Source organism: Cebidichthys violaceus, unplaced genomic scaffold (genome assembly GCF_023349555.1).
Source record: "Cebidichthys violaceus isolate CVI_PGR_0920_01 unplaced genomic scaffold, fCebVio1.0.p SCAF_11, whole genome shotgun sequence".
Lineage (NCBI taxonomy): Eukaryota > Metazoa > Chordata > Actinopteri > Perciformes > Stichaeidae > Cebidichthys > Cebidichthys violaceus.
Window position 1 is genome coordinate 6569022 of NW_027176274.1, and position 22202 is coordinate 6591223.

Sequence of the window (22202 nt, forward strand, 5' to 3'; positions counted from 1 at the left end):
ACTCGTTACCTGGAGGGTGACAGAGAGACGTTTCTACATAAAAACACTATACTGAATGTATAAACAGGCTGCTTCTGCTTTTTAATGATTGTAACAGTGAATAAAGATCTACCTGGCTTTTCAGCAACAGTGTTGTGACTTAACTTTGTTGTCTTCTGTCTCGATCTCCAGGTCATGAGGTTTGATTTTACACTGTGATCTGTAGCTTTAGCTTCTTTCTTTATCGTTTTAACCTGTTTGCACTGCCGAATCAGTTTGTCATCCCCCTAAAATCACGCTAAAACATTTTTTTAAATGTGATAATTTGGGGAATGCAGTTAGTGACAGAGTTGGCTCCATGGTGACGTAGCTCTGACAGCTTGACGGAGGAGCAGCGAGGGGCGGGGCTTAGCAAAGGGTCAACTGAACTTTATTTGCTAGTATGCGGTTTACAAAAAAACTGTTAATCCACTTGATCAGGATCTAGTTGACTCGCATATTTGCTAGCTTCTGCTCATGGTGGAGAAGCATGGTATACAGTGGAATTCCTGCAGGGCATGCTGGGAGATGTAGCTATTTCTCCAGCAGCTAACTAGGCTTCAGTCTGCTCCAATGGTGGAAGTAACTGTATAGCTGCTGGTGGTTGAGCTACTTTGAACTACTTTATATACAGTTAGCTGGTTTAGCCAGAGGTTCCCAACCTAGGGGTGGGGCCCCTCCAAAGGGTCATAAAATAAATCTGAGGGGTCGTGAGAGGAAAGAAGAAGATACACAAATCTGTTTCTGGTTTCTTCTCATTCCTCTCTGATTTGTTTGTGAAATACTGATCATTTGAACAGTCGAGAGGAGAAATGTCTCTTTCTATGGTGGAACTTATATAACTCAAGAGACATGTGAAACAATGCCAGAGGCCCCAACCACACACTGATTTTTTGGGGGGTGGTCACAAGCCAAAAAAGGTTTAGAACCACTTGTTTAACAATGTGTTGTATTTTAGAAGTGTGTCATATGTTTCTTTTTTGTAAAATCTTTATCTGCAAAGTGACCAGTATAACTAAAGCTGTCAGGTAAATGTAGTGGAGTAAAAAGTACAAGATTTCCCTCTGAAATGTTGTGAAGAAAAAGTATTAAGTGATAGAAAAATAAAAAGTGTTAATTTGCAAATCTGTCTGTTTTTACAACCTAATAATGAAAGTTTAGTTAAATGATTTTTAACTGCAGAGTGAATACTTTTACTTCTCTACATTTTGTAGTAGGTACTCGATCATTTTGCATGCAGGACTTTTACTTGTAATGGGGTATTTAAACAATGCTGTATTGATTAACTTAAATGATGTGAGGACTGACCACTGTGTTCATGAAATGTAATGACACACACATCTATGAGCTTTTAACGGATTTACCGGTGTTGACTTTTCATCTAAAAGGAATCTATTCTTCTAGCGTGGAGGATAAGAGAAGAGGAAGAGGAGGAAAAGAAGAAGAAGAAGAAGAAGAAGAAGAAGAAGAAGAAGAAGAAGAAGAAGAAGAAGAAGAAGAAGAAGAAGAAGAACGAGGAGGGGTGAAGAAAGCAGAGGAGTGGAGTTGTGGAGACGGGGGGTGGGGGGGTAGAGGAAGAGGAGGAGGTGAAAGTCTGAATAAGCGGCTCCTCCCGCTTCCTCGAGCTGCCTGCAGACCGGACAGCGGCAGCAGAAAAGCACCAATCAGCAGGAAAACCACGTCCTTATTTGGATCTAACTCACCGTGAGTGACCGAGACTTCACCGGAGCTCCGTGAGCGCTGGAACGTGACTCCAGTTGAACATGCTCTCCCCGGGACTCTGCGTGTCTCTGCTGGCCGTGTCCTGCGCCCTGTGGCCGGCTGCGGTCCGGGCGGCGTCCTGCGAGTCGGTGCGGATCCCGCTGTGCCGGTCCATGCCGTGGAACATGACCAAGATGCCGAACCACCTCCACCACAGCACGCAGGACAACGCGGTGCTGGCCATCGAGCAGTATGAAGGGCTGCTGGGTGAGTTACTGTCTGTCCACTAATGATCCCGCTAATCAATTCTTTAATGGACTTTAATTAACTCCCTCACTCCCATACAGAAAACTAAAGTTTCAAGTCTAGTTTTGCACTTTATGACAGTGTAGCATCCAAATCCTGCTGTGGTTTTATTTTGATTTATTTTGACCATTTCTCCTCTGTGTACAACTTGCAGACTTTTTTAAGGCTCTTTTACAATTTTTTATGTGAAATATTACATAATTCTTCTCAACATTAAGACGAGATTTTTTTAAATCATTATCATGACAACCATATAGACCTGTTAATGACACGTGAGTTATACATATTTTAAAATAATAATATTTTAAAAGATTTTAAAATATCATCTGCAAATTTGATCTATTAAATCTTTTTTTTTCAAGCAAAAATGCCTAAACCTCATTCAGTCTTAATTGCGAGTCTTATTATTGTTCTGTAATTATTAAATTAATATTCGAGGGAAAGCAATTTGAATATTTCAAGCTATGGGATATTTTGCATATTTCCCAATTTTCAGGCCTTATGATATTGATTAATCAAAAAATACTTTAGATTATAGATTATTCAATAATAAAACAAACAGTTAGTTGCAAATTATTTTATTAACTAATTAAATAACCTAAACAGTAGACTGACTGAGACAAACATTAGTACAGTATAGGACTAATATATATATATATATATATATATATATATATATATATATATATATATATATATATATATATATTAAAAAACATTCAAAATATCATTCAAAATGTAATTATTTAATGGACTAATTCAATTGTTTTACTTGCTTTACTTGAGGGGTTTCACTCTTCTGACATTTTACAGACAAAACAATTGATCAACAACATTATCTACGGAATAATCTGTAATGAAAATGATCATTTGTTGCAACCCTGACTTTGATTATGTGTTGTTTTTTTTGTTGGAGTAAATGAGTAAGAAACGAGGGACATACATAAATGGAAAGGGGGCGAGAACAAGGGGATGGAATAAAAGTATAGAGGCAGGATAGAAGTTTAAGACAGAAGGAGAGGAAAGACAGAGAGCAGCAGAGACAGATGAGAGAGGAATATGAAATTAAAATTAATTTAAAGGTTCAGTTTCTCCAATTGACAAAAACACATTTCCTCATTTCAGTCTTCTCCCAATGGAGGTGAGAATAATCTCGTTTGTGGTGCTATATTCAACAGCACTTTGTCTATTCAGACATAGTTTCTGTTACTTTTTCACAGAACAGCAGCGTCGCTTCTTGTTTGCCCTGTTTACAGCTTCTGATCAAAATGTATTTACTACCCACATCATAACTGTGACATTATATCCTTTTGGGGGAAATTTAGCTGAGCAGAAAGCTGATATGGCCTATACCTGAAGGAGTTACACCCAGTAATTACCAGCACTGCCAACTTATGGGGAAGTTATGTACAGAGATAAAGTTGGTCCGTGAATATGAGGTATGACTTTACAGTTAATTACAATTCCTCCTCTGCATTTATGGCGTTTTGCCGCCAACACTCGTTGACTTCTTGCTTCTTCGATGTACATCTTTGTTTGTATGCCCTCTGGCGTTTTGGGGAATAATGCAACGAACAGCACATTGAGCATAAACGTCTTTGTGTGTGCTCGTAGCTAGCTACTCCTTAAGTCTGCTGAGCCACTCACATCACAATCTTCATCAGGTTATATTTCCTACTATATCGAGCTGTGATGTCATGTTGTACTACCACACATCACTGCTGCAATAGTCACTCTTTCAATAATGCATTTTCAAATATGACTTATGCTGCAAACACAGAAATTGCAGAGACAAACTCCGGGACAAAAACTTTTTTTTATCATTTAGGTGAACTGAACCTTGACTTGATGTGGCTCTGTGGTTTCCAACAGATCACTGGCAGCTGCTGTTGCTTGTTCTTCTTCTCCTGTTTAAAATCTGCAGGATATGTGGTTTGAACTCTTCTGACTGAGCAATAGGAAACCGTAAACCATTAGTTCATGGAAACATTTTTGTGGAAACCATCATTTTGATTAAGTTTACTCAAGAAGGGAGATGATGAAGCAGCCTGATTTTGAGTTACAGAGTTTCAGCCTACTGTTGGTTTCTGGTTTGACTTAAAATCCAAGACAGTCAGACCACAAATCCCTGTCCTGGGTAGTTACTGTAGGGACATTTCAGGCGTTCATGAAATTGCTTACAGGAAGAATGTTGAAAATACAAACTGGTTGAAACTCTTTGAACATCAGAATGATGAACGTCAACCAGACAAAATAGGAAATCAATTGTCTATCTGCAATGTCTGAGTATCTACACAAATATGAATGGAGTCAGAATGTAAAGGATCATCATGAGTAAGGTTGAATACTGAGAATTAATAATCCAGCATTTCCCAGGAATTCTTTTCAAATAGCTGTGGTGTATGTGTGCTGATGTGTTATTTTTCTATATTCCTCATGGGTTGTTTACCCAAACTAATTTATAACTGCAAATAGTTTTAATCTAGGTCTTTTTAAACTAACATTTCAATTAATCGATTGATCATTGAAGCTCTAATGTTCATCGTTTTCACTTTTCACAATGTCATATGCACGTCGTTCTTTAAATATAACAGTTTTATGATCAAACCTGAGCTTGTTGGGTCTAACACGTCATCAGAATAACCATATTTCAGTGTTGGTAAATAACACATCACAGTGAATAACACTATGAGTGGGTCCATACAACACAGTACGTTTAAGTGTGTCCTGGAAAAATAAAAAAAAACGTTTCACTTGAAGCTGTTTACTTTTCAAAATGGCAGTTTACATTTCAGCTGTTTGGCAAGTGCAAAAACTGTAAACATAAACTATGCAGGCATTATAACGTCACAAATAAATGTCCAAGAGCAAGGCTCCGCCTCCTGCCACCATCGAAATAACATGCAGAAATAGCTGCACGTCACTGAAGCACTGAACACTTTCCCATGTAAGCACCTGGACGTCAAACTGATACGTGGATATGCTGAAAGGATCAAATGATTGTGTATTGTTGGAATTGTGCTTTTTTCCCACCTAGAGTAAAAGATGGAGAACTTTAATATATTGTCACATAGTCTAATGAATAGAGAGATAAACATCAGAACATTTAATAACTTTTCTTAAAACAAATTATTCCCTCTTCTTTTTTTTTTACAGAGAAGAAATAATGTAAAATTCCTTTGCACAATGTACAGCAGAGCTTACAACATATCGCTGTGTCAATATCATACCTTCACACTTCCTCATGCCTTCATCATATCTTATCACACCCGGTCCTCCTCCTCCTCCTCCTCCTCCTTTCTCAGGTCCATGCACAACTGCTTCCAACTAAAAGATAAAAAATAGACCAAATCATTATTGTTGTAGTTTCTCTCACAACCTGCCAATTAAATACAGAGTTAAAAGTTTATTTTTTTATTTTGATCACTATGATCTCTGCCGTACATTGTTTAACTTTAAAGGTTCGGCCCTCTGCACAGTCATACGCACACAGTTTTACAATGTAAGGAATGTGTCAGAGCTGATGTTTTTTGGGCAGCACAACCGTTGGAAAGGAAAATGTTATCAGAACTGCAGAAGAAGGTGATGAGTGATCTTAAAATAGGACAGAGGTGGAAAGAAATCCTGAAAAGGTAATAAAATTGATGCAGCTGATCATTGGATACGAACTGTCCTGACGGTCAAAAGTTCCCCCAAATTATAAAAATAATTCTTCTAGTGGCATCTTGCCACTTATGGTGGCTTTATGCCACTCACAGTATTGTACACTTAAAATGTTGAGTGAGTCCAGTCACATTTCAAGAGTTCAACGGACTTGAAATTGTTACCCTGTTGACTTGTTTTACTTTTCTCCTCCACACACCTGCTGATACCAGATGTCACAACCTCTGTGTGTTTTTGATAAATTGAGCTGATAATCTGCACGTTGGGTACATACACCATCTCCATCTGTAAACTATGTATTGTTTACACAGATTATATTTTTAGCTTGTACAGTATGTCTACAGTTTCCCTTTCCTTATCTGGATGTCTGTCTCTGTAGAAAGTATATATTAAACACATATAAACCATGAATGTCACTGCAACCATTAATCATTGTTTAAGCCTCAAGCTGTTCACCACATCGATGCTCCTTTTTAACGAGGATATAAAGCTAATGTAGGTTTGTGGTGTGACCTAGACTCTATGTCTAAGTATGTGACAGTATACAGGATGCTCCAACAGAAGAGCTCGTCAGATGGTCCAACAGCGTCTGAAACCCACTTTCCCCATCTTTAAAATCACATATTCATCTTTAAAAACGTAAACATTATTTTGTTTTTTTTCTGCTGTAGTTCATTTGTTTTGGGACAATTTTCACTTCTCATTGCCGCTTGTTTTTAGCCATGCTAGCCATGCATTTCTGAATAGTATGCAAAGTCGGATTGTCCACCACTTTGGTCCAGACTAAAATATCTAAATATTGGAATGATTGCCATGAAATTTTGTGCAGACATCCATGTTCCCCAGAGGACGAACCCTACTGACTTTGGTGATTTCAAAACCCCACTGTTTGTAAATATAACCCCACAGAGCTGCTAGTTTGTCGGTAGATTCTTGTTTCTGAGCTGCTCTTGTTGAGGTTAAATTTTAATATTTGTATCCTTTTCCACGATCATGATTGAACTATATTCTTTTTACGTATTTCTTTGTTTTATTTATCTAAATATGTGCTGCTTATTCTGTTTCTCTCTGGCCAAACTTCTTTTTAAAATTAACTATCTGATTCTTAATTCTTGTGGTTTTCTTTTAAAGAACCATTGCGTCATATATCAGACACTTGTTAAGACATAGACACTTTCCTATATTTTTTCCCTGTGAATAACAGTTCAAATATATATCAAATATAAATTACAGGTACAATATTCGAAGATATGAGTTAGCTGTATCGATCTTTGAACGGAACTTATTGTATGATGCAAATGTTTGTGGCCACAGCCATCTGTGTTCATCTGTGTTCTGTGCTGAGTTTCAGGCTTTGTGGCCCATTTTTAAATATCCTAAATCAAACTTAAAGGCATGTGGACAACCTCATTGGCTGCCATTATATTTCATGATGCATACACGTCTGTCTCCAATAAGTACATTCACGTATTGGTTGAAGTCAGAGCTCAGCTGAGGTCGGAAGAGTGGAGAGAGAAAGTGGAAAGGCAATCAGCTTTAACCAGAAAAATGTCCTAATGAAAGACCTGCAGGCTCAAAACCAGGAAGCAGTTTCAGGTCACAAGTTCAAAGTATTTCTGTGACTCCATTGTGGAGCCATGCAGCCAAACCTCAGTCCTGTAATAAAAAACACATATTCCTCCTCTGCCCACGCTCTTAGAAATAACGGTTACTAGAACCATATAGGGTTCTTTGGCTGGTCCTCATGGGAGAACCCCTTTTGGTTTTAAATAGAACCATTTATAAAGGTTCCACCTAGAACCCTTTCAGAGGGTTCTACATATAACACACCCATACAGGTTATACCTAGAGTTATCTGTGAAAGGTTCAATCCAGAACCCTTTTTGAGAGGTTTATAAAGAACCCTTCCGTGGTGTAATGATTCCACCCAGCCGCCTCTATGAGAGGTTCTACAGAGAACTCTTCTATGGTCTAATGGTTTCACCCAGAAGTCTCTCTGGGGTTCTATCCAAAACCTTGGAACCTAGGAAGCTAAAAAAAACACCCAAGGGGTTCTACCAAGAACACTTTTATTATCTCACCCAGGGGTTCATAGTTTTGGGCTGTGGAGATATACTACTGAAGGTGACTACTCTTACGGCCTTCATCAACCTTACCCTGGTTTTACTTTAACGAGGTAGCCTGCAGTCATGGAGACCTGATTCAGTGGCCCTTTGGTTTTGAGAGGTTCCTAAAGGACTGATGTGCTCCAGGGTAACACTCGTGGTTCACAAATTGTGTGTGTGTGGGGGGGGGGGTGGACTGGGAGGACCCATGCTTTCAACAATCCTTGAAGAACTTTTCCTTCCTTTTTGGACCCCTTGTTTCTAAGTGTGAACTTTTTCTGGACCCATCATGTGTGAACTGTATGCAGCAGGGTGGCAGTCAGTATAAGTCCTGTGTGTGGTTGGCCAGATGTAAGAGGACTTTCAAATGCTTGATTAAACACTCGTGGTAACACACCTGTCTGTGTTTTCCTGCCTGTTCAGGAACTGGCTGCAGTCCGGACTTGCTCTTCTTCCTGTGTGCCATGTACGCTCCCATCTGCACCATCGACTTCCAGCACGAGCCCATCAAACCCTGTAAAGCGGTGTGCGAGCGGGCGAAGTACGGCTGTGAGCCGGTGATGAAGCGTTACAACCACAGTTGGCCTGACAGTCTGGCCTGCAGCGAGCTGCCGCTGTACGACCGCGGAGTCTGCATCTCACCTGAAGCCATCGTCAAGGCAGAGGGACCAGGTATCACTGCGCACTTCATATCATTATTGTTCTTGTGACTGAGGTTTGTCTCCTAGGGCAGCTGAGGTCTTATATGTGTCAAAGCCATGTTGACTGCTTTGTACAAGGGGTAGAGTTAATATAATAGCAAAAAGCACAAATTCAAAGTAAAAACATAGAAAAAGGAACTGTAACTTGATCTATACATTGCTTACAACAGTGTTGAGCTCATGTGATGGATAAATATGGAACTTGTACATTAAAGATAAACAGAATATTAGAGATGAAGCAGAAGTAACTAGCCATCACTACATTTATTGTTTTGTGCTTTTTCCACGTTTTTTATGCTAAAAGCAACTTTATTTGTATAGCACCTTTCAACAATACTGCAGTTTAAACTGCATGTAATGCGATTTCTATTTATGACTAAAATAAATTGTTAGTAAGATATGTTGAAGGATGTGTGTGTGTTTGTTAAATTTAATAATCAGTAACAAAAATATTACGATTGTGATCAATACTAACAAAAACATATAATTAGTGTTTTTACCTAATAGTGATATGAACAATCTTTGCTAAACTCTAAAACTACTAAAATAGTAAAACTTGACATACTTATTGAAAACTAGCTAACTTAAAGTTCATGGAAAGGCAACAGGTAGAGGGAGGAACAGCACACAGAACCTCTCAGATATACACATTAATCTAATATATGTTTAATGTTATAAACTCAATATGTAGGCTACTTCTAAATAAGGATATTTCACCCTCTTCTCTGAAAGACATGGACCATCAGGAAGCAGTTTTCCCTGCTTAGCTGAGTCGTATCACTGTTTTCTATCATGTTTTCTACCCTCAGCAGTTTGTTTCTGCTCCCTCTCGAACAGATAGTGTGAGTCATTTCCCCACCGACTTCACTCCCACTGATTTTCTCAAAGAGCTCCTTGATACAGGCGGCCCACTCGTTTTACACTCAATAAAACCTTCACTGTCCTCTGCTTCTTTAAACAGTCCCTCGACCAGCAGGTTCTGAAAAGAAAAACTCATCTCAATCCCCTTGACCTCCATAACGATACGCCCACGCATCTCAGAGCGGCCCTGGCTCAGCAGGGTTTTGGGATTTTCCCTCGATGTGATTTGTTGATTTTCTGAGGTTCAGCCAGGGTGGACAAGTCATTCCTGGGGTTTTCAGTGGCCAGTCTCCAGTAGCTGAAAGTTGCCATTAACAAGCTTGTCTCTGGTTGGAACAGAAATCAAAAGCAGCCACAGTTTGCCTTTTTGTTTCCATTCATTGCGAACTTGGTGGTGCATTCAAAGACGCGAAAATTACAGCCCTGCTGTCACAAAATAAAACCTAATAAAAAGTAATCTTTCACCTGGTGAGAACAGGTGATGAGTAAACAAGACTGTGAGTCTTGTGGCTATACTTGTGTTTTACTACATGCTCCTTCTGGATGTCTGAGCTCCCAAAACTGTGAAGAAAACTTTCACAGTTGAGATTGTATCCACAATCTCAACTTTTCGGTCACTACCTACAGGTCATAACTATAGGGGAAGATTAAAACGTATATAGAATTTACCACGGCACCACCGTATAGCATCCACATTACCGATAACGCTGCACCAATCCGCCTGTAGATTTTGCGTTCGAACCAAAACCCTGAGACACTCAAACTCCTCCACTTGTGGCAGCAACTCGCTCCAAACAATTAGGAGAAACTTCTTTTAAGGCTCCAACAATAGCGAAATTACTAGTTTGTTCTTTCCAACGCTTTCATTTTGTGGCTGTAATGAACACTGCAGACTAAGAGTGTCTGGTTAAAACCGCAAAGTGGTTTAATATTTGTCGATCTCTGTGCACGATTTCTGACACTGTCTGTCTGTGTCTCTCTAGATCCATACTACCAGGACCCAGCCAGGTGTAACCCGGGTGAGCCTGACCTTTAACCTTCTCTCTGCCCAAACTGTGATTGCTGTCCTAGAAGTTAGCTTGTTTGTGTTAGCTGATTGTTGGACACATCATCATAAATAACATTTTGGGGGGAAAAAAAACTAACATACCACCTCAGAATCTCCACAAAAGACAGAACAACAAAACAGCCAGTCAGTTCTGCTTCTGGAAACCATGTATCTCTCACTAACATGCTAATGCGCATCTAAATACAAATGGAAACCAGTTTCACCAATTTTCTAAATAGCAGATTTTTTCTGGGTTTGATCCTCTCACAGAATCCAGTCCAGACTTTCCAATGGACTCCAACAACCTCCACTGCAGAGGACCAAATGGAGGTAACCTGTCTGTTTACCTGTCTCTATGGCCCAATCCTAATGTACACACTCACGGATTCACAGACTTTGAGTCGGGTACTTTCAAAGTGAGAGGGCTTGAGGGCTCTCTCGCAGATCATTTCATTTCATTTCTGTCAGTCCACATTTCTGCACAATTCATAGCATTGTACGTTAAACACTGAGTTACCAGGCAGGCATATAAAAAAGTTAACAAAAAGGACATTCTGAACATTCTTTTAAATAGTATGATCCCCCATGATCCCTCACTTTTTTTCTTTTGTGTCTGTCTGTAGATCGCTGTAGGTGTAAGATAGTCAAGATGGGTTTGAAAAACTACCAGAGGAACAACTACAACTATGGTGAGTCATCTCCGACTTTCACACGTTTTTTTACAAATATGAGACAGAAGAATCCGTATTCAGTGTCGTGACATCACTCATTGGTTCGTGGACTGCCGTTTTGAAGCCTCGAGTCTGGCATTTTGGGCCGAGCGCCATCTTGGTTTACAGCTGTCGCCATCTTGGCTTTTTTGCAACCAGTGAACAGAAGTGACCATATTTGGTTGGCGGGGGAGTGATTTAGAGACGCCGTATGCACCTCTGGTAGGGTAGCTAATGTCAATAACAAGGTAGCCCCGCCCTAAAGCATACTCTGCTTTATGGTCTATTTGACTCTAAATGGACCATCATTTACTAAATGAACATCATGCTGTATTGAAGAAGACTTGAAACTAGAGATTGAGACCATAAACTCATGTTTACAATGTTTACTGAGGTAATAAATCAAGAGAGAAGGAGAGTCATTTTCTCATAGACTTCTATACAACCAGACTTCTCTTTGCAACCAGATGAGTCGCCCCCTGCTGGTCAGTAGAGAGAATGCAAGTTTAAGACTCTTCCGCGTTGATTTCACTCTTCAGAACCGGAGGTTGCCGTCTGCATGCAACTTAAACTTAAAGCTGGTTGTTGGTACATTTCCGAATCAAACCTTTACGCTTTTACAGTGAGAATGTGGTCTGTGCATCACATCTGGCAGTCATTCATCTTTTCTCAACACAACATGTAAGACATCAACGTCACCACAGCAGATCTATTCAACAAGTCTGAATGCTCATTACTTCACTTCGCTAGCTGCTGCTCGATGAGGTTCATTTCAGTATCACTAAACTCTTCAGGGGATTCTTTCTCTCTGACTTGTTTTTCTCTGGTGATTTCTCTGGAAATATTCTGGTGCTGAGGCTATTTGGTTTCTTAGATTAAATTAGACACACTAAACCTAAAAGCCCAGAAAGGCTATTCCAGATGATTACAGCACACAGGCATGATTTGGGCAAATCCAACAGAGATTTCCATGTGGACTTATTGAGCTTGCTAATGCCTCTTTGGCCACAGAATCCATTTGAGGAAGATTTTCTTTCCAGCCACCATCAAGAACAAGAGCTCACTTACAAAATATTCATATATAATTAAAACGGAGGAGTTTAGTGAAGCATGGTGGCACGTCAGAGTGCACAACAAGGTGGTCTTTATAATTTGACTGCTGGCGTGCTCACTTTGCTAATTAACACTGCTGTTGAGTTTACTGTTGACTCCAACCTGCCTCACCGCACATACTGTCACTGCTGTTATCTCTGCGTCTTTCACTTCTTCTATATGAGCTTACTTTTACCCGCATTGAGACATTTATGTGCATGGAAATTAATAAAACAAAAATAGAAACAAGAAACACAATTTAAACTCAGGGAATTGGATAAAACCGGTCAAACACAATTAAAAGCTAGAGAATAAAAGTAAGTGCATCTTAAAAGCATCAACAGACTCTGCCGATCTAAAAGCCGCATTATATTAATTTGTCGCTCTGTTGCTCCTGAAGCTTTTTTTGTGCTTTCCTCAAAGTCTCACACTGCTTGAATTCATTAAGGGAGCCTTTTCTAAGAAAAACAATAAAGGTTTACCCGGTGCTCCTGCAGTGGGCTGCTGCTGTTGGGCATCCTGGATGATTGTATCCATAAAACCTATAAAACAGCAAGTACCACAAAGTGATAGAGGTTATTGGTGTCTTGTGTTGTTGGACCCCGAAGCAGGATGACTGAAAAAGAGTTAAACTGTTTCAAAGAGGACAACTAGAAAAACACAAGAGGTTTATAATTGAGAGGTTAAGTCCAGTGAGTCCAAAGAAACAGGTCATTTCGGGAGTTTAGCCCACAGTAGTGTGTTGGCACTTCATTGGCCACATGTCCCTCAGCTTTTGTGGGACACAAATGGGCCCACGGTTGGCTACAATTGCAGTCCTGTTGGCCCAAAACTATGGAAGCATCAAATCCAGGCAAACTTTGACCTCCATGACGCCATCACTGTCCTTAGAACAGGCTGTCCTTTCAGCACCAAGGACAGCGGCCGGTCTTCCGGCTGACTGATTATAAGAAATACAACCAAAACTATTGGTGTGTTCGATGGACATAAGGTTTCACATATAGGCTATATATGAAAACTGTACTGGAAGAAAATGGTTGGAATAATTAGTTTTATTCACTTATTTTGATTTGTATTTATTAATTTGCACCAGAGAGATGTGGGCAGCGATTCAGAGGTCTGGAACAAGGCCATGGCACATTTGAGTAATCACTCAAGGTTTTATTCTTTAAACTAATAATACATTATTCTTTTTTAAAAAGCCTGCGAGCTCAGTGTGAGATTTAACCTCCAGTGTCCAATGTGTCCATGTATGCTGACGACTCTCTCCTTCAGTGATCAGAGCCAGGGTGAGGGAGGTGAGGAACCGCGGTCTGGAGCCCACAGCGGTGGTGGAGGTTAAGGAGGTGCTCAAGTCTTCTCTGGTCAACATTCCCAAGGAGACGCAGACGCTCTACTACTCTTCCTCCTGCCTGTGTCCTCCTCTGTCTCCTGGGGAGGAGTACCTCATCATGGGCTACGAGAACGATGAGACGTCCAGGTATGAGCATAGAGTTGGAACAGATAATAAAAGTATTGTGATGGATGTCATGGTTTCCTCAAGGAAATCAATGCAGGCTCCTGAGGCAATTTGTGGTTATGAAACTAAGTTGCAGTGCAGCAGCCACTGATCTGGCTAATTGTCTCCTCTTTTTACAACTTGTAAAAACTCAAATGTTTGTTTTTTTATGCTGGATTGGCTAATTATCGCTACTTGTTTCCCTGAAGAGTAATAACATTGTAATAATTTCTTCAGACGTAAGCTGGGGTCACCTCCACTGTAAACCCCTGTGGGGGGCTCTACATAAACCGTGTTTGTGTTTGCAGGTTGCTCCTGATTGACGGATCCATTGCTCAAAGGTGGAAGGAAAAAATGGGCAGGAAGGTCAAGGTGCGATTCAAATACACACAGACAGCAATTATTTTACATGTGAAATAATGGTGGAGGCTTTATAAGTTAATTCTGATTTGCATTGAACTGAACTGTTTTTCGTGCAGCCTGTTGCACCATCTTAACGAGAGTCAAGTCAACACCAAATGCTTCATCGTAAATAGTTTGTTTTTTTGAGTAACAGATCATTAATTTTCCTTCCTGTCTGTTTTTCCAGAGATGGGATCAGATCATGCAGGGGAAAGGCCGAGCAGCTCAGCGCCGGAGTCGCCACTGAGATCCGACTGTGTGTGTGTGTGTGTGTGTGTGTGTGTGTGTGTGTGTGTGTGTGTGTGTGTGTGTGTGTGTGTAGATATTGCACTATCACAGGCTGTTGTAGCTGAATGTAGTTCATCTCTTCATCTATCAGACTGTATGGAGTCAGATTTTTGTCATTTATTTTCTTTGCACAAACATTAATTAGTGTGCGTTTAGTGTGTGAGTTTGTGAGTGTTTTTTATGTGTGTGTATTTTTGTATGTGTATGCGGTGTATGTCTGATGTGTGTGTTGTGTGTGTTAAAATACAACACCATGTCAACATCGGGCTCCGTGTGTGTGTGTGTGTGTGTGTGTGTGTGTGTGTGTGTGTGTGTGTGTGTGTGTGTGTGTGTATACACCTAAAGCACTCAAAAAGACAAGAGAGGGGGTGGACCTGTAGTACTAAACCCTACGCAAAGCCATACATTATGTACATGACACTTTTTTGGAACAGATTTCTTTTCAGTGGCGGCCATGTTGCCTCCACAGCCCCTCTCCATGGTCACAGTCTTTAGATGTTGGCCATTTTACCATGGCGGTGTGACGGAGGACATTAAAAGCCATTGGGGCTTGGACATTTTGGACTATGATATATCTGTAGCCATGACCTTAACGTTAGTGAACTCTGTGAAAAAGGAAAGTATAATATTCACACTTTGTTCAGACAGCAACAACACCAACAGCAACCACTGCAACAAGACCATCGGTAACTACAGCAACCAGGAACAAGCGACAAGGGCAACAGCAGTTGCAGAATGTGGGCAGATGGAAAGTTGACATGAGTTATTGTTGGATCCAGTGCCCCCTCTGGTGTGTCACGATAACAGAAAACGACAAATGTCTGTGTTACAAATTGTTGGACAGGAAATCTGCACTAAGTGGCCACTTTATTAGGTACACCTATACAATCTAATGCAATTCAATACGACAGCTTAGCCATACAGTTTACATTATATTGACAAGTGTTTCTAATTGTTATGTCCTCCTTGTTTACACATAAGAGGGGCAAAATATTACAAACACCTCCGAATAGCCTTACCTTAACACCACCACTATGACCTCAATGCCAACATATAATTTAATTCACACCTCTATGACAGTATTAACAAAAACTGAACATTATAGGTATCATAAAAGTACAGGTGTACTTCGTAAAGTTGCCACCGAGTGCATGCGTATACTGTAGGAAGAGTGTGGAGTGTGCCACTTTTTGTCTGCTTGTTTGAGTGATGTGATGTAATTCCTGTTGGATATTGGGGGGGGGGGGGGGTTGGAAAAGGTACAGTCACAATATACTTCCGACCTATGAATATTTGCTCAGAATCCAAACAATTTCTATTGAAACCTGCATGAGAAATTCCAGCATGCGCTTCCCGTTTCAGTGCGATCTCCAGCCGGCTCCGGAAGTTCAGAGTTCACCTTTGTTCATCTTTGATTGTTCGGCGAGCCAATAAAAACACTGATACACTGTATTTGGAAATGGAGATGTTATTATTCTAGTGTCAGACATCACACCACTCACAAACTCAACATTTATAACCTGCATCAGAGCCGTACGTCAGAAGACTAATGTGACCGTACCTCAACATTATGATATCTACATTTTACTGTCGCTTCCTGCTCTGGGTGTTTCAACATATGAAAGCCTAGGAGGTATTATTTGCAAGAATTGAGTAAATATGCAAACCTAGCATCTTCTCCAACAATTTACAAAGCTTGCCGTGTCTTTGTGCAAGAGTCATACAACAGAGGAACTCCAGGAACTACGATAATGATCTCCTTTGCACTAAAAAGTAAACTAAGTGCAACAATCCTGCCACATCTCTGCACATAGTTGAGGAAGGGAGTGTGGATAATCCAAGGATCGAGCTCTGAGAACTGTTCCGCAAACGCTGCCGTTGGGAAGAAACCAGGATTCATATTAAAAAGAAGAAAGTTATTTAAAAGGCTTTTTGAACAGCAGACATTTTTGACTTTTCATAGTAGTGAAATAGACCTTACAGTCTGGAGTTTCTGTTGTCTGAACACAGCCTCTGATGAAACAACAGTGCTCTCATTGTCACACAGTAACTCTTCATGTAAACACACTAACACTCAATACTACACTACTTTTATCAGTAAACTATACTCGGATATGTTGAACTCTGGACTCTTCACAGCTGTTTGAACCAATAAAAATGAATTTAAAACGACATGGTCAACGTTGGCGTTTGTGTCTGGAGGGTTTTATTGTCACAATTAACTGTGTTTCATCTTCCTTTACCACAAGACTGGAGCCATGAAAAGTGCTGCATATGTCGAATAACAAAACAAAATACAACTTTGTAAGACGGTGTGCCGGGAAAACTGGTTCTACTGAAGGAACCACTTCAATGTAGAAGTGTTCACTACATGTACAAACTTGTCTAAAACAGTAAACCTTCAAACTGAACTGATACTGAATCAACATTGTCAGTAAACTGATCCATAGCTTTTAGTAGAGGACGTCCCCTCACTAGTGACTGAAATAGGCTGTGATACACAGTATGTTGCTGCCTAAACAAACTGCAAATGTCACATAAACAATGATGTGGCAACTCTTTTGCAAACAGTTGTTGCATAGGCCTAGTTTTCAAGCAAACAACTGAACTTTCTACTGAGGAGAAGACAGACTCAGCCGGTATAAGATGTGATGCTACCACTTATCTTACTAAATTTTCATCGTTGCATCGTTTTTTTGTAAATCCAACTTTCTTGACGTGCAAAATTATCTTTCAAATTGACAAACGTCACATATGTAATTCATGGCACAATTCAAACAAGATCAAATCATTTGAATTACCATTCATATTTTTTCCCAAATAAGGTCCCATGGTGGTCAACCAGAAAGGGGTGGGACTTCGTCTGGACACAGTTTGCATTGCGTTTGCCGCCAAGTTTGACCAAGTTCAGCATTTCTTGACGCGGCGAATCGAAGAGCCGCTGTGGCGCCGCACAAACCATTGGAAATAATGGGTTTCAGAGCACAGCCGTGCCGTTGTTGCATTCTGTGTGAAAAATCATTATTTTAGTCACAGCATTTATCTACAGAAATAGTTTTAAAACCACATATAAATAATGAGTCTAAAATTGGGCTGAAATAGACCTCATAACACAGAGCGAGTATCAAACCAGAAGAAGAGAGGAGTTGAACCTTTAGACCTTCAGTTTTTTTTACTGACGGGAGTAAAGTTTGTTTAACAAAACAGAGCAGCAGCATTAAACACAGCCAGTATGTGTGTGTTGGTATGTTCAGTGTGTGTGTGTGTGTGTGTGTGTGTGTGTAGGCGTGCTTCCAGTAGTTCCTGCCTACTAATTTCCAGCAGTGTTTTCTCAGCTGCAGTTTCCATGAGAGGGAAGAGAAAATGTTTTCATGGATTTACTGCTATTACACCTCTTTATCCTCCTCCACTCTTCTCCTCTCTCCTCCTCTCCTCTCCTCCATGTTGACTTCAGCTGACTGCCTCGGCTGAAAACACACCTGGTGTTGGTATAAGGTGTAGTCTGTTCCTCCGGTCTGAGTGGCTCTATTCATGTTCTCGAGTGCTGACACAGCAAACAGTCACACACAGAATATGTTCATACTGACTGACCTCGTTGAAAGCAGTTAAAGCTGCGTGAAGGGATTTTTCAACACTAGAGGGCAGAAAGTCCACAAAGACAAACAGCTGGAAGCCTCGAGAAACTGCATCAACTGAAAAAGTTCTTAAGGCTAACACATTAAGCAAACATAAATAAAGAAGCAGAGAAGCACGTTCATCTCATTGCAGTCAACTGTGTGTTTACTGGTTGAGTGTGTATTTACTTTTGCTCAGGTTTGGACCAGTATTCTGTGGAGTCTTCACTCGTTTGGTCTGATTCACTGGCGTTGGAGCCACAGTCACAGTTTGGTCTAATATTCTCTGGTAGTCTGGCCCAGGTTTGGTCCAATATTTGGTGATGTTCTGGCCCAGGTATGGTCCAATATTCTGTTGTGTTTTATCCTTGGTTTGTCCAATATTTTCCTGTGCTTTTGCCTCAGTTTGTTCTAATATGATCTGGTATCTTTGCCCACGCTGTCCAATATTCTTGTTGGGTTTTAGCCCTAGTTTGGTCCAGTACATATTGGTTTTTTAGCCTTGTTTTGGTTCGGTACATACTGGTGTTTTAGCCCTGTTTTGGTTCGGTACATACTGGTGTTTTAGCCCTGTTTTGGTACGGTACATACTGGTGTTTTAGCCCTAGTTTGGTTCGGTACATACTGGTGTTTTAGCCCTGTTTTGGTCCGGTACATACTGGTGTTTTAGCCCTGTTTTGGTCCAGTACATACTGGTGTTTTAGCCCTGTTTTGGTCCAGTACATACTGGTGTTTTAGCCCTGTTTTGGTCCGGTACATACTGGTGTTTTAGCCCTAGTTTGGTTCGGTACATACTGGTGTTTTAGCCCTAGTTTGGTCCAGTACATACTGGTGTTTTAGCCCTGTTTTGGTCCAGTACATACTGGTGTTTTAGCCCTGTTTTGGTCCAGTACATACTGGTGTTTTAGCCCTGTTTTGGTCCGGTACATACTGGTGTTTTAGCCCTAGTTTGGTTCGGTACATACTGGTGTTTTAGCCCTGTTTTGGTCCGGTACATACTGGTGTTTTAGCCCTGTTTTGGTCCAGTACATACTGGTGTTTTAGCCCTGTTTTGGTCCGGTACATACTGGTGTTTTAGCCCTAGTTTGGTTCGGTACATACTGCTGTTTTAGCCTTGGTTTGGTCCAGTACTTACTGGTGTTTTAGCCCTGGTTTGGTACGGTACATACTGGTGTTTTAGCCCTGTTTTGGTCCAGTACATACTGGTGTTTTAGCCCTAGTTTGGTTCGGTACATACTGGTGTTTTAGCCCTGGTTTGGTACGGTACATACTGGTGTTTTAGCCCTAGTTTGGTTCGGTACATACCGGTGTTTTAGCCCTGTTTTGGTCCAGTACATACTGGTGTTTTAGCCCTAGTTTGGTTTGGTACATACTGGTGTTTTAGCCCTGGTTTGGTACGGTACATACTGGTGTTTTAGCCCTAGTTTGGTTCGGTACATACCGGTGTTTTAGCCCTGTTTTGGTCCAGTACATACTGGTGTTTTAGCCCTGTTTTGGTACGGTACATACTGGTGTTTTAGCCTTGTTTGGTCCAATATTCTGTTGTGTTTTATCCCTGGTTTGCTCTTCCAACATTTGGTTATGTTTAATCCCAGGTTTGGTCCAATATTTGGTTGTGTTTTTGCCTTGGTGTGGTCTAATGTTCTCTGGTGTTTTAGCCCACTTGGTCAAATATTCTTGTGGGGTTTTAGACCTGGTTTGTTCCAGTAATGTGCTGCTGTTCAGCCCTGTGTTTTGCCTATATTCACTGTTGTTTTAGTTCTTTTTTGGTTCAATATTCTCTGTAGTTTCAGCCCTGGTTTGGTCCAATATTTGGTTTGGTCTTTGGTGCTTTTGGTGCTTTAGTTCAGTCCAGTATTCCCGAGTGTTTTAGCCCTGTTTGTTCTAATATTCGTTTGTGTTTTAGCTGTTAAGAGTTTGGGGTTTGCTGTGTTGTATTTCTTTGACAGTATCCAGAGAAATAGGAGCATCAAATGCAAAGCAGTAAACTTTACATCTGTTAATCAGAGTACAGCGTCTTAGGAAACGCTGCTGTCCAACTCAAACACGCACTAACCACAGCTTCAGCAATCCAACACACATCGGACAAATCTGACATCATCATCCAAACCCACACACACACACACACACACACACACACACAGTAATACCAGGTTGGTTCCCACAATACCTCAGCCAGTGTTTGTCCAACTTGCTGCTCCATTTCACATCATGAAACAATAGAGCGCACACACAGTAAGTGGTTCCAGTGGTTTATGGAGCAGTGCTACGTCAATGCTGACCTCCAACTGCCCGCAAAACACAGCGAGGGTGAGAAGGAGGGTGAAAGGGAGAGATATCCAGAAATGTCCTGGTCTAATAATATTCAGAAGTGGAAAGTACCTTAGGTCATTTGGATAATTACAGTGCGAGAGAAAATGTTTAAGTAGTGGTATTTTACCTTCACTTTGTGAGACTTTTTACTCCACTACATTCGTCTGATGGCTGGATTTTATACTGAGACATTTCTTTAAATCTGAAACAGTATAATCGAGCAAACAAGGATTTCTCCCAACTGAATAATGGTGGGATAAAGATGAATCACTTTGGTGTTCTTAAAAAGATTCATATCCATAAATATGTAGTTTTTTCACATTGATTCAAAGATCAATGTGGTCTGACTGTCTGTCGGTGTAACACTTTGCTCCAATATCTTAACAACTGTTGTATGGATTGTCATGAAATGTAGTTCAGACATTCATGTTCCCCTCGAGATGAATTGTAATAACTTTAGTAATTATCTGACTTTTCATCTAGCACTGTCATCATTTTAACTTCTCCAACACTTCATCACCAAATACCTGCAATATATGCAATGTTCTGTCACTGCATCTTATGGACAAGCACAAATGTAAATGCAATATATCTTTACAAAAACAAGCAGGCCGTTAAATCTTTCCCACATGTTCCCTGACAACCTTTTAGTGCTGTGTGTTGTGTTGTTTTTCTCTGTCTTTACTGAAATAAGCGTTTGACCAATGAAATCTGTGTCCGTTTACTGAGGCTTTGAGATCAGTAGAGTTCAGAAGACGGAGGCAGCGCCATGATTTTGTCATCGTTTTTTCGACCCATCTGGTCCACATCTTATTGAACGAATTACCTGAGTCACCAAGACGGACTGAGGTCACCATAATAATAAAAAACAGAGACAAGACACGAAGAGCTGAGAGTCTTTTCTCTCTCATACAAAAGAGAGTCTGTGTCCCTGTAAACAAAGAAAAACATTAAACAGTCAGTCAGTCAAGCTCGCCGTCCTCTCGTCGCCTCACAGAGACCCTGGACCATTGCTGAACTAAATATAACACAAATAAGAGAACAGTTTAGTCTTGGACTTTGTTCCTGTGCTAAATTTGAACACACACACACATTTGTCGTATTAGTACTTCAGTTTGAAACAAGTGCACAAAGGTTTTATGATCCTGATGCAGCTGGTTTGAACTCTTTCAAACCTTTTAGAGGCAGCAGTTTACATTATTATTACTAGAGCAACCACCTACATGTTTACTTTCACCATAACAAGAGACGTTCTCAATCCTGTGCTGAAGCTCGCTCCTGTACCAGCCTGCACTAACTGACTGTTAATAAGTGTTAAGGTACTTCCTGTTGAACTCTTTCCCAGAGGAGCAACAGTGTCGCCTGCTGGTTCAACTGGAAACACACAACCATTACGAACCATTAGAAAGCTGCTTTCTTCTGACATTATCTAGAAAAGGTCCGTCTATCAAAGGGTGTTATGTTTTTGTTTGTTGAGGGCTTTTTTCTCGATTAATAACTTGTGTTATTTTTCACATTAATAATCAACAGAATAATCAGACAGCCCTACTCTAAACCTATTGATCCATCTTTTTCAGTATGCACACTTACGGTGTTTAGGGTCACTGAGGTTCCCAGCATGCATCACGGTCAGGTCGTCAATCCATCGGACTAAAAAGCGTCCTCAGCTCACTAGAAACTATAATATAAACACATTCTAAACCCATTTTACCTAATCAAACCATTCTGGTTTGAATGTGAACAGTGACACCTGCTGGTCAAAGTAAGAATAGCTTATTAAATTTGAAGTTAATTATTCCCTCCAGGCATGTTTGAAGACATAAGAATACATGGAGGCAGTTTATTAGGTACAGCAAGCAAAAACCAACGTATGCCGTCTAAT

At 40.4% G+C, this 22202-nt stretch overlaps 1 protein-coding gene across 1 annotated transcript; it reads left to right on the forward strand.

Annotated features, from left to right (window-relative positions):
- Positions 1-1640: 1640 nt before the first annotated feature.
- On the forward strand, positions 1641-16565 carry frzb (frizzled related protein). The gene is made up of 8 exons (XM_068702170.1): positions 1641-1986; positions 8217-8465; positions 10339-10374; positions 10674-10733; positions 11027-11092; positions 13481-13685; positions 14012-14075; positions 14293-16565. The coding sequence occupies exons 1-8, from the start codon at positions 1782-1784 to the stop codon at positions 14350-14352; spliced, it is 945 nt and encodes a 314-aa protein (XP_068558271.1). The 5' UTR covers positions 1641-1781; the 3' UTR covers positions 14353-16565.
- Positions 16566-22202: the final 5637 nt, after the last annotated feature.

Coding starts and splice junctions, on each gene's coding strand:
- frzb (XM_068702170.1), top strand. CDS start 1,782: ATGCTCTCCCCGGGACTCTGCGTGTCTCTGCTGGCCGTGTCCTGCGCC. Junction 1,987..8,216: donor GCAGTATGAAGGGCTGCTGG/GTGAGTTACTGT, acceptor CTGCCTGTTCAG/GAACTGGCTGCAGTCCGGAC. Junction 10,734..11,026: donor CTGCAGAGGACCAAATGGAG/GTAACCTGTCTG, acceptor GTCTGTCTGTAG/ATCGCTGTAGGTGTAAGATA.